General features: G+C 36.0%; 1 protein-coding gene and 1 long non-coding RNA gene across 5 annotated transcripts in view; one reads left to right on the plus strand and one right to left on the minus strand.

The window, feature by feature from the left end:
• The window catches only part of LOC144280794 (uncharacterized), a 53,302-nt gene extending 46,023 nt beyond the window's left edge, over positions 1-7,279 (plus strand). For all 4 annotated transcript variants that reach the window (XR_013349206.1, XR_013349205.1, XM_077843194.1 and 1 more), the window contains exons 4-5: positions 112-200; positions 6,986-7,279. Coding sequence is in view for 2 of the 4 variants with exons in the window: in XM_077843194.1 (XP_077699320.1) it covers positions 112-200; positions 6,986-7,005 (109 nt within the window). In the remaining 2 variants the exon portion in view is untranslated. The remainder of the gene's footprint in view (positions 1-111; positions 201-6,985) is intronic.
• The window catches only part of LOC144280797 (uncharacterized), a 33,935-nt gene that overhangs the window by 16,176 nt on the left and 4,466 nt on the right, over positions 1-13,293 (minus strand). Inside the window, exon 2 of the long non-coding RNA XR_013349209.1 lies at positions 7,229-7,267. This is a non-coding gene — a long non-coding RNA (uncharacterized LOC144280797). The remainder of the gene's footprint in view (positions 1-7,228; positions 7,268-13,293) is intronic.

The raw sequence follows: 13,293 nt of genomic DNA on the forward strand, positions 1-13,293 counted from the left end.
AACTGTTAGTTCATTCTTGGGAGTTATTAGATCAATATTTTATCACTTCTTCTCCTATAGTATGTTGAGTCATGGATTTTAGGCACTTCATTAATTATTTTTTATTTTTAGGCACTTCATTAATTCTAAAGAAAGAACTGGGGCTCAGGTGATAGCAAAGAACATGGACTACCTGAGATACAGCCCTTCTCTCTTTTTCTGTGAGTATAAGGGCAATATGTTAAGAGATTAAGGAGTTTCACTGTCTTAAACCCTCATTATCAAATATTTAAAATATAATTTGCCAAACTGCTAATTATGTATTAGTCTTAAAAATTTCATTTCTAACAAATGAAATTTATAAAATTATGGTTAATATTAATGGTAATTAATATAAGGGGAAGACACCTAAAAATATTTTTTTTTAATTTTTTATTTATTTATGATAGTCACACAGAGAGAGAGAGAGGCAGAGACATAGGCAGAGGGAGAAGCAGGCTCCATGCACCGGGAGCCCGACGCGGGATTCGATCCCGGGTCTCCAGGATCGCGCCCTGGACCAAAGGCAGGCACTAAACCGCTGCGCCACCCAGGGATCCCCCTAAAAATATTTTTAAAGATTTTATTTTTTAAATAATCTTTACACCCAACATGGGGCTCGAACTTACAACCCTGAGATCAAGAGTTGCATGCTCCACTGATTGAGCCAGCCAGGTGCCCCTAGAACTTTTTGTAATAGTCTGTACCCTGACACATTATAATTTTTAAAATTATAAACAATTTTAATTCAGTACTACTGTACTACTTAAACACTTGTGCTAAGTTGAGAGAGGTGCAAGAAAGAAAAAATTAAAGAGAAACCTACAGTTTAGTCATGGAGTGTGATAAAACCAGCTATTTTTCTCTTCTCCTGAAAGGGATACTGTCACTTTAAATTTAGTATGAAACAACTTACTTAACCAAGACACACGCACGCGCGCACAGACACACACACACACACACACACACACACTATAATTTGCCAGGGGAAACTGGCAAGAGTTATTAAATTGGTAACTTATGTCAGTAAGTAAAAATTGCCAAATTGGCTTCCTGCCTGAATGGTCATGGCAGAGGGTAAAATTAAAATAGATTTTCCTAAGTGCCTTAGCACTATCTTCTGTTTGGTGGACAATAGACAAGTAATTTTCTCTGCTGACTATAAAACAGTGTTTTATATATCATATATGGAGAAATGGATGGAGAGCAAAATAAAAAAGAGATTGGCAAATTATGTGAGAAGCCATCCAAAGAAGGGTGAAAAAACCTGCTACTCTTCTACTCTCAGTGCAATTTAGTTCAGAAGCATGCAGATTTTTTTTTTTCCCTTTTGAGCCTCAGGAGTAGCTGCATAAAATTCTTGCCAGAATAAGTAGCAAACTTGGCAAAGTGCCCACAAACGGACTTAGTTTTAGTAAATATTCAAGAATATTTGAAAATTAAATAGGCTTAGAAATAATTAAGAAGTCACAAGGAAAGAAATCCATATATATCATATAATACAAACATACAGATGCGTGTACATCCACAAGCACACATACACTTTGTAGTATGATGCTCTAAAGATATACTGCTTTTAGGTGACTGTGTAATTGCAAGTTGCTTTAGTTTATTTAAGTACTGTGATTTGAAAATCTAAGTTTGATATAAAGTCATGCAGAAACTCAGTATTTAATTTGGAAAAAACACATTCTTCTCCTCATGTACCCTTCAATATCAAAAATATGCAGCATTGTTTACCACCATTTGGTAGCATCATACAGCATCTGTAGGAATAGCTGGTACTTCATAATCCATTAATCTCCAAAGGTCTAAAATTGCAAAACAAATATCTTGAGGCCACAGCCACAGTCCTACTCACGAAAATGTTATATGATAACTAAACAGAGGGTATTTGGTTAAGAAAAAAATTAAGCACTGAAAATTCTCTCTATAAGAGAAATCCACAGAAGAGAGCTCCAGGACAGCTCTCATGATGTAGGGAGGCTTTGAGGAAAAAATCGTGTGGGCTCTGAGGCATAGGATCAGGCTTCAAGGGATTGAGAGAAGGGCATTAGGAGCGACAACAATGTAAGTGGAGAAAAGGAGGAGAGTGATTTAGATTAGAACTGAAAGTTCATGCTAGGAAGTAGTTTTGAGAATAAACAGGTAGGTAGTGAGCAGCACAAGAAAGGGACTGGATTTAATAAGTGGGCACTGCAAGGAGATTTCTAGAATCTATTTCAGGAGAATGGTGGTCTATGAACAGAACTAGTTTTTCTATAATACAATGTTTGATTCTTTTGTGAATAAAATCTTTCATAGTTTCTCATGAAAGGTAACACTAGTATCTTTTTTTTTGCATTTTTAATTTAAATTCAATTTGCCAACATACAGTGTAAGACTCAGTGCTCATTCCATCAAGTACCCTCCTCAGTGCCTGTCACCCAGTTACCCCATCCCCCAACCCACCTCCCCTTCTGCAATCCTTTGTTTGTGTTCCAGAGTTAGAAGACTCTCATGGTTTGTCTCCCTCTCTAATTTTTCCCACTTAGTTTTCCTCCTTTCCCTTATAATCCCTTTCACTATTTCTTATTTTCCATGTATGAGTGAAAGCAGATGATGATTATCCTTCTCCAATTGACTTATTTTACTCAACATAATATCCTCCACTTCCATCCACATTGAAGCAAATGGTGGGTATTTGTCTCTTCTGATGGCTGACTAATATTCCATTGTATGTATATACCACATCTTCTTTATCCATTCATCTGTCAAAGGACTTCATGGCTCCTTCCACAGTTTGGCTATTGTGGACATTGCTGGTATGAATATTAGGGTGCTGGTGTCCTGGCGTTTCACTACATCAGTATCTTTGGAGTAAATACTTAGTAGTGCAATTGCTGGGTCATAGGGTAGCTCTATTTTTAATTTCTTGAGGAACCTCCACACTGTTTTCCAGAGTGGCTGTACCAGTTTGCATTCCCACCAACAGTGCAAGAGGGTTCTGCTTTCTCTATATCCTCTCCAACATTTGCTGTTTCTGTCTTATTAATTTTTGCCATTCTCACTGATGTGAGGTGGTATCTCATTGTGGTTTTGATTTGTATTTCCCTGATGGCAAGTGATGCACAGCATTTTCTCATTGTTAGTGTATAGAAATGCCATTGATTTCTGTGCATTGATTTCGTATCCTGCCACACTGCTGAATTGCTGTATGAGTTCTAGCAATCTTGGGGTAGTCTTTTGGGTTTTCAATGTATCATGTCATCTGTGAAGAGGGAAATAAATGATAGCTTGAGAAGGAAGAATATGCGTCTAATTGGGATTCCCCAAGAGGCTGAGAGAGAGAGGACCACAAAGTATACTTGAACAAATCATAGCTGAGAACTTCCCTAATCTGGGGAAGAACAGGCGTTCAGATCTGAGAGATAGTGTGGACCCCCCCAAAAAAATCAATAAAAACCATTCAACACCTTGACATTTAATAATGAAACTTGCAAATTTCAATGATAAAGAGAAAATTCTTAAAGCAGCTCGAGACAAGAGATTCTTAACTTATATGGGGAGAAATGTAAGATTAACATCAGACCTCTCCATGGAGACCTGGCAGGCCAGAAAGGGCTGGCAGGATATATTCAGGGTCCTAAATGAGAAGAACATGCAGCCAAGAATACTTTATCGAGCAAGGCTGTCACTTGAATAGAAAGAGAAATAAAGAGCTTCCAGAATAGGCAGAAACTTAAAGAATGTGTGACCACCAAACTGGCTCTGCAAGAAATATTAAGGGGGACCCTGTAAAAGAAAGAGGGAGCCCAAAGAAACAATCCACAAAAGCAGGGACTGTATAGGTAATACGATGACACTAAATTCTTATCTTTCAATAGTTACTCTGAACGTGAATGAGCTAAATGATCCCATCAAAAGACACAGGGTATCAGACTGGATACAAAAGCAAGACCCATCTATATGCTGTCTACAAGAGACTCATTTCAGACCTAAGAACACCTCCAGCCTGAAAATGAAGGGGTGGAGAACCATTTACCATTCAAATGGTCCTCAAAAGAAAGCTGGGGTAGCAATCCTCATATCAGATAAATTAGACTTTACACCAAAGACTGTAGTAAGAGATGAAGAGGGACACTATATTATATTTATAGGATCTATCCAATAAGAAGACCTAACAATTATAAATATTTATGCCCCTAATCTGGGAGCTGCCAAGAATATCATTTAATAACCGAAGTAAAGAAATACTTAGATAATAATACACTAATAGACTGTAACATGGCAAATGACAGCAAATGACAGATCTTCTAAGCAGAACATCACCAAAGAAAGAAGGGCCTTGAATGATACACTGGAACAAATAGATTTCACAGATATATACAGAACATTCCATCCAAATACAACAGAATACACATTCTTTTCAAGTGCAGAAGGAACATTCTCCAGAATACACCACATATTGGGTCACAAATCAGGTCTCAACCAATACCAAAAGACTGAGATTGTCCCTTGCGTATTTTCAGACCACAATATTTTGAAACTAGAACTCAATCACAAGAAGAAATTTGGAAGAAAAATGCATGAAGGTTGAAGAGCAACCTAGTAAAAGATGAATGGGCCACCCAGGAAATTAGAGAAGAATTAAAAAGATTCATGGAAACTAACAAAAATGAAAATACAACTGTTCAAAATCTTTGGGATACAGCAAAAGCGGTTCCTAAGAGGGAAATACAATACCTCAAGCCTCCCTCAAAAAAAATGGAAAAAAAAAACTCTAATACACAAGCTAACCTCACACCTAAAGGAATTGGAGAAAGAACAGCAAATAAAGCCTAAACCCAACATAAGAAGAGAGATAATAAAGATTAAAGCAGAACTCAATGAAATAGAGACCAGAAGAACTGTAGAACAGATCAACAAAACCAGGAATTGGTTCTTTGAAAGAGTAACTAAGATAGATAAACTCCTAGCCAGACTTATTAAAAAGAAAAAAAAAAGACTCTAATTAATAAAATCACGAATGAAAGAGGAGAGATGATAACCAATACCAAGGAAATACAGTTTTAAAAACATTATGAGCAGCTATATGCTAACAAATTAGGCAATCTAGAAGAAATGGATGCATTTCTAGAAACCCACAAATTACCAAAACTGGAACAGGAAGAAATAGAAAATTTGAACAGGCCAATAACCAGTTAGGAAATTGAAGCAGTCATCAAAAACCTCCCAAGACACAAAAGTCCAGGGCCATTCTACCAAACGTTTAAAGAAGAAATAATACCTATTCTACTAAAGCTGTTTCAAAGGATAGAAAGGGAGGGAATACTTCCAAACTCATTTTATGAGGCCAGCATTACCTTGATTCCAAAACCAGACAAAGACCCTACTAAAAAGGAGAGTTATAGACCTGTATTCCTGAAGAACATGTATGCAAAATGTATCTCACTAAGATAATAGCTAATAGGATGCAACAGTACTTAAGAGCATTATTCACCATGATCAAGTGGGATTTATCCCTGGGATGCAAGGGTGGTTCAACACTCATAAAAAAAAATCAACGTGATAGATCACATCATTAAGAGAAAAAACAAGAACCATATGTTCCTCTCAATAGATGCAGAGAAAGCATTTGATAAAATATAGCATCCATTCCTGATTAAAATTCTTCAAAGTGTAGGGATAGAGGGAACATTCCTCAATATCTTAAAAGCCATTTATGAAAAGTCCACAGCGAATATCACTCTCAATGGGGAAAAACTGAGAGCCTTTCCCTTAAGATCAGGAACACGACAGGGATGTCCACTCTCACCACTGCTATTCAACATAGTACTAGAAGTCCTAGTCTCAGCAATCAGACAACAAAAAGAAATAAAAGGCATTCAAACTGGCAAAGAAGGGCAGCCCAGGTGGCTCAGCGGTTGAGCATCTGCCTTTAGCCCAGGGCGTGATCCTGGAGACCCGAGATCAAGTCCCATGTCGGGCTCCCTGCATGGAGCCTGCTTCTCCTCCTGCTCTGCCTCTCTCTCTCTCTCTCTCTCTGTGTGTCTCTCATGAATAAATAAATAAAATCTTAAAAAAAAAACTGGCAAAGAAGAAGTCAAACTCTCTCTCTTCGCAGATAACAATAGTAACTTAAAGATCCCTATTTTAAAATAAATAAATAAATTTAATAAATATATAAATATATATAAATAAATATATATAAATATAAATAAATAAATTTAAATAAATTTAAAATAAATAAATAAATTTTAAAAATTTTTAATAAATAAATAAATTTAAAATAAATTTGGGGGCAGGAGTAAATAAAACCAGAGTGCCAGGATTTTTAGCCTGATAATTTGAAAACCTCCTGTTATTTAGATAATTTATATCTGAAAACTTAAGTTAAGGGATGCCTGGGTGGTTCACTCAGTTAAGTGTCTGCCTTCTGCTCAGGTCATAATTCTGGGACACTGGAATTGAGTCCCACATTAGGCTCCCTGCTCAGCAGAGAGCCTGCTTCTCCCTCTCCTGTTCCCCGAGCTCCTGCTCTCTCTCCCTCACTCTTTTTCATAAATAAATAAATAAACAAACAAACAAACAAATAAATAAATAAATAAATAAATGTAAAAACTTAAGATCCCATAGCTTATAAAAAGAAAAATATGTTTTCTGGCCCACTGGACTGGGAACAAGAAAAATGGATTTTAATTATTTTGCCATCAAAATATATACCTTGTCACCTCCAGGTTCAATTCCTTTGGTTTTTCTGATGGCATTGAATTCAGCACGTCATAAAAAAATCCCCTTCCCCATCCCTTCTTCAAATGTCCTGTTCCAACAGGCTGCTAAAGATCTAAGGAGAGGCTCCAGGGCAAAGCAGTTGGTTCTGTGGCTTTTGCTTAGGTTTCAGAAAAATGTGCATGATGAGAAGAAGGATAGAGACAAAGAGTCACATGGTATAGCATATACCTATTGTGTTCTTTCTGCATTACAGGTGAATGCACCTACAGTTAGATTGGAGAAATGCCCCATACACAGTTGGATGGGAAAAGTTCTATTTCAATACAATGGTGTGTTTTAGTTGGTTGTACCTTATTGGACATCCATGATCAGGAGTTGATTTGGAAAAAGGAGTTTAAAATGTCTACATCTTTTGCTATTATGAATCCAACTGTAAACAGAGAAGATAAACAATATATGGAAGAGCTTATAGAAATTTAAGATGTAAGATTGTTACCTTCTGATTTCTTGAAACATCTTCACACTCAAATCAAATCTGGAAATGAAATAAAATGATGAATGCTTAAAATCTGTGTAGTTACTAAATTCTCCAAAAATTTTGAGGTATTCAAAATAACAGCTAAAGGAAATCTTGTTCTCTTTTTTAAAAAGATTCATTAATTTGAGAGAGAAAGCGTGCTTGTGAATGCATGAAAGTGGGGGAAGGGGCAGAGGGAGAGAGAGAGAGAGAGAAAATCTCAAGCAGACTCCACACTGAGCATGGAGCCCAAGGCAGGGCTCAATCTCGACCCATGGGATCATGACCTCAGCTGAAATAAAAAGTTGAACACTTAACTAAGTCACCCAGGCACCCCCCCAAAATCTTGTTCTTTATTACATTTTTATTTATAGAATTTTATTCATATAGCTTAAGTTTTAGTGACAGGAGATCATCTACCTTCCTTTCATTACAAAGAATATTACCCTATTTCTTTTGATCAATTCAGTAAAAAAAAAGTGGCTGCAGTTATAAATATGAATAAAATATAGTCTCTGCCTATACTGGGATGAGATTTTTGGGAACTTTGGGAGGAAATAAGTATATTTTGCATATGGGAGGAATGGGAATAATTGGTAGGCAGCTTCTAACATGGCTCCTAATAATTCTGTCTCTTCTTATTCTTGCACTTGTGTAATCCCTTCACCTTGAATGTGGGCTGGACCTAGTGACTCATTTCTAACAAACAATGCAGGAAAGGGGAGGGATGTCACTTCTGAAATCAGGTTATAAAACTAGGGCGACTTCTGTCCTGCTCAATCTCTCCCACTTGTTCATTTGATGGAAGCCAGCTGCCATGTTGTGAGCTTCCCAATGGAGAAGCCCAGTGGCAAGAAAGTGAGGGTGGCCTCTGAGGAACTGAGGCCTCAGTCCAATAATCCATGAGGAATTTAATCCTGCCAGCAAACACATAATCCTTCCCTAGCTGAGCTTTCAGATAACTACCAGCCTAGGTAACACCTTGCATACAGTCTTGATTGAAACACTGAACCAGAGGATTCAACCAAGTGTTCCAAGATTCCTGACCCACAAAAACCATGAGATAATATTTGCTGTTTTAGTCATTAAGTTCTGGAATAATCTGAATACAGCAATAGATAATTTGTACTGCCCTCAAGTAGCTTATGGTCTAATTAAGTGAAATAAACATAAAAATAAAGATAACAGTTAATATTTATGTCATGCTAATTATATGCCAGGTACTCTTCTAAGCATTTTACATATATTAATTTGATACTTACAATAACCTAATAAGATATTACTACTATTGCCATTTTATAGATGAGGTAGTTGAATTATTTAACAAAAGGTTAAACAACTTACTGTCACACATCTAGTGGAGCTAGGATTCAAACTCAGGTGGGTGTCAGAGTTCAAGTTCTTAATCACTATATTGTACTGTTTCTTTCCATCTTATATGCCATAATAGAAGTATGTACTCTTTATAGAAGTAATACAGCATAGGGAATGATTATATCTGTAGGATAAATGGGTCAGAAGGATTCACAGACACCTAAGCAAAATTTGAAACATGGAAAGAAGGCATTCCAGACAGACGGAATAGCATACGCTAAGGTACAGAAGCACAAAACAATATTGTACTTGCCAAAGACATATGTTACTATTCCTTTCAAATGTTTGTAATCAATTATGTGGTTGTTCTTCATATTCTGACCTTTATTCCTATTGGTAAACACTATGTTCTCTGAATTCTAATAAGCCATGACTCTTTTTAGAAAAGAGTAATGCTGGATTCTCAACCAACGGCAAAGGGAGCTATTAGAATGAATCAAGCGAAAAATCTCCCCACTCATTTCAACACATAGGTGACTTAGAGGATTAATAATGGAGGCATTTGTCTTTTGTAGCAATAAAAACACACTCTTTACAGACTTTCCGTGTGCTCTCTACTAGAGAGTACCCAACATGCTCTCCCTGCCTTTGGGATGATGAGGAAGATCAGTCATAGGTTTGAGAACCACAAGTCTCTACACTCTATACTGAAATGTAACTCTAAATAATCTTGCATCAGTTCCAAATAATCTACTGATTATTTGACAGGAAAAATGGAGAGGAGAGAAAAAGGGGTATTAAACATAACTCAGAATTAATCACTGGAAAAAGTAAACCTAAAAACAAAGAGAAGTGTCTGTAGATATAATTGTGGACATGAAAGGAGTGGTTGCCTTTCCCTTTCATTATCATAATTATCCTCAAAAGCAAATTAAAAAAACTTTTTGAGATAATTGTAGATTCACATGCAGTTTTAAGAAATAATGCAGAGAGATCCTTCATAATGCAATATTGCAAGTAGAAAATTAATGCTGGTGCAATTCACTGAATGTATTAAGTTTCCATGAGTTTCACAAGCACTTGTGTGTGTGTTCATGCAAATTCCTATGCAATTTTGTGTGGCCACCACAGTCAAGATACAGAAGAGTTCCATCACAAAGATCCCTCATGTAAGTCTTTTGCAGCCACAGCAGTGTCCCTTCTACTATTGTCAATCCCTGGCAGCCTTCAATCTGTTTTCCATCTCTGTAATTTTATTATTCAAGAATGTAATATAAAAAGAAGCTTTTGAGACTGGTTTTTTTTCTTCCACTCAGTATAATTTCCTTAAAAGTCATCCATGGCACTGTGTGTATTAATAGTTCATTCCTTTTTATTGCTGAGTAATATTCTATGTATGACTATACCACAGTTTTGTTAGTTTTGTTTTGTTTTTTTAACCCGTAAACTTTGAAGGACATTGGTGTTGTTTTCTTTTGGGGACTATCACAAATAAAACTTCTGTGAGCATTGTATGTGCTTATCTGTCATCTGTATACCCTCTTCAGTGATAAGTATGTTCACATCCTTTATCTTTTTCTGACCGGATTGTTTGATTTTTTAGTGTTGACTTTAGAGAGTTCTTTACATAGTCTAGATACAAGTCCTTTGGCAGATCCGCAGTTTGCGATTTCTCTCACTCTATAGTTTGTCTTTTTCATTCTCTTTACAGGATCTTTCACAGAGCAGAAGTTCTCAATTTTGATGAAGTTCGGCTTATCAATTTTTCATTTTATGGATTGTGCTTTTGGTGTCAAATCTAAAATATCTTTGCTCAGTGCTAAGTCCCAATGATTCTGCCTATTTTTAAGTTTTATAGTTTACCTTACCTGTTTGACATGTAAGTCAGTAATCTATTTTGAGATAATTTTTGTAAAAAGTGTGAGACTTACATTAAGATTTTCTTGGGAGGCCCAATTATTTTATGAACCTATTTCCTGAAAAGGCTATCCTTCCTCTATTGATTTCTTTTGCACTTAAAAAAAAATCACTTGGGCATATTTGTGTCAGCCTATTTTTGGCTTCTCTATTCTATTTCATTGATCTATGTGTATATTCCTATGCCAATACCATACAATCGTGGCTACTCATTATATATTGAGATTTAACTGGACAGAGTGACTCCTTTTTTATTCTCCTTTTTCAAAGTTGTTTTAGTTATTATAGCTCTTCTACTTATACATATTACTTTTACAGCAAAATTGCCTGTGTTACAAAATACCTTGCTGAGATTTTTGATCAGAATTGCATTAATCAAATTGAGGACAATTAACATCTTTATTATACTGAGTCTTCCAATTCATGAACACAATATATTTATCCATTTATTTAAATATTCTTTTCTTTCTTTCATCAGTTTTTTGTGATTTTCAGAATACAGATCCTGTATATATTTCATAATATTTATACCTAAGCATTTTTCTTTGGAGCATTATAAATGACATTGTGTTTTACATTTGTTTCCTCAACTGATGTTGTTAGTATATAGAAATACAATTGCTTTTTGTGATTTGATTTTGTGTCTTGTGACCTTGCTGAACTCATTTATTAAGTTCTGGGATTGTGTATATAGATTCCTTGGAATTTTCTATATAGACACTAATGTCATTGGCAGATAGGGACAAAATTATTTCCTCCTTCCTGATCTGTAGGCCATGCCTTTTAGTTTTCTTGCTTTGCTGAACTGGCTAGAACTTTCTGCCACTTCACTAGGTAGTGAGAGTAGATATTCTAGGACATCTTAAGGAAAAGCATTTAGGCTGGCACCAGTAGCTGTGTTAGCTGTAGGTTTTTGTAGATATTCTTTAACAAGTTGAGGAGTTACCCCTTATTCCTAGCTTACTAAGGCTTTTAATCATGAATGAGTATTGAATGTTATCGAATGTCTTTTCTGCAACTCATATGATTATGTGATTTTTCTTCTTTAGCCTGTTGATATGATTATATTGACTTTTGAACGCTGAGCCAACCTTGTATTCCTGAAACAAACTCCTCTACATTGTGATACATGAATCTTTTTATATAGTGCTGGAATCAATTACGATTGTGTATTTTTTGCAACTAAATTCGTGAGATATTGGTCCATAATTTTCTTTTGGCTGTCATTATCTGGTTTTGTGGTCAGGGTAAGACTAGCTTCAGAGAATGAGCTGAGAAGCATTCTCATATTTTAAACTGGAAGAGTTGTATGGAATTGGCATTAGTTACCGTTGAAAGATTTGGCAGAATTTTCCAGTGAAACCATGTGGGTCTAGAGATTTCTTTCTCGAGAGTTCCAAAATCATGAATTCAATTTCCTTAAAAGCCTTAGAACCATTCAAATAATCTACTTAATATTGAGTGAGTTGTAGTAGTTAAGTGTTTATTGAGGAAATAGTTCATTTCATCTAAATTGTTGAATTTATACGTATAGAGTTGAAGTACTACTGCCTTGTTAGCTTTTTGATGTCAGCAGGGTCTGTAGTGATATTTCCTGTTTCATCCCTGGTATTTCTAATTAGCGTCTTCTTTTATTCTTTGTCAGTCTTGCTAGAGGTTAATTTTCTTCTATAGATTTTCCCCATTGTTTTTCTATTTTCAGTTTTATTGATGTCTCCTTTTATATTTATTATTTCTTTACTCTGCTTGCTTTGAGTCTGTTTTGCACTTCTTTTCTGAGGTCCTTTAGGTGAGAGTTTCTTTGACTATGCATTACTCAGAAATGTGTTGTTTAGTTACAAGTATTTAGAGATTTTCCTATTAGCTTTCTGTTATTTATTTCTAGTTTGATTCCATTGTGCATGGAAAACATAGTATAATTTTATTTGAGTGAGAATTGTTTTATTATTTTTATTTTTAAAAAAGATTTATTTATTTATTAGACACAGAGAGAGAGAGAGAGAGAGAGAGAGAAAGGCAGAGACACAGGCAGAGAGAGAAGGAGGCTCCATGCAGGGAGCCCGACATGGGACTCGATCCCAGGTCTCCAGGATCACGCCCTGGGCTGAAGGCAGCGCTAAACCGCTAAGCCACCAAGGCTGCCCGAGAATTGTTTTATGACTCAGGAAATGGTCTATCTTGGTATATGTCCATGAGCACTTGATAAGAATATGTGTTTTGTTGTTATTGGGTGAAGTATTCTATAAATGTTGACCAGATCCTGCTGGCTGTTGGTGTTCTTCTATTTATTTTTTATTTTTAAAAAAGATTTATTTATTCATGAGAGACACGGAGAGAGATGCAGAGACACAGGCAGAGGGAGAAGCAGGTTCCCTGTGGGGAATGCGATGTGAGACTCGATCCCAGACCCTGGGATCACGACCTGGGCTGAAGGCAGAAGCTCAACGGCTGAGCCACCCAGGCGCCCCTGTTGGTGTTCTTTTATATCCTTGCTGATTTTCTGTCTAGTTGTTCCATCAGTTGTGTTGAAGTCTCCAACTATTATTGTGAATTTTTCTATTTCTTCTAGTTCTTTCAGTTTTTGTTTCACATTTTGTTTGCAGCTCTGTTGTCTGGTGCATACCTATTTTGAATTGTCATGTCATCTTGGTGAATTGACCCTTTTATCACAATATGGCCATCTCTATCTCTGGTAATTTTCTTTGCTCTTAAGTCTTCTATAGGTGATATTAATATAAAGTCAGCCACTCATGGCAGCACACATTTCTTTAATGTTCATATGATATTTGGTTTTAAATTCCTTTCATTGCCGA

The sequence above is a fragment of the Canis aureus genome, chromosome 12 (assembly GCF_053574225.1).
Source record: "Canis aureus isolate CA01 chromosome 12, VMU_Caureus_v.1.0, whole genome shotgun sequence".
NCBI lineage: Eukaryota > Metazoa > Chordata > Mammalia > Carnivora > Canidae > Canis > Canis aureus.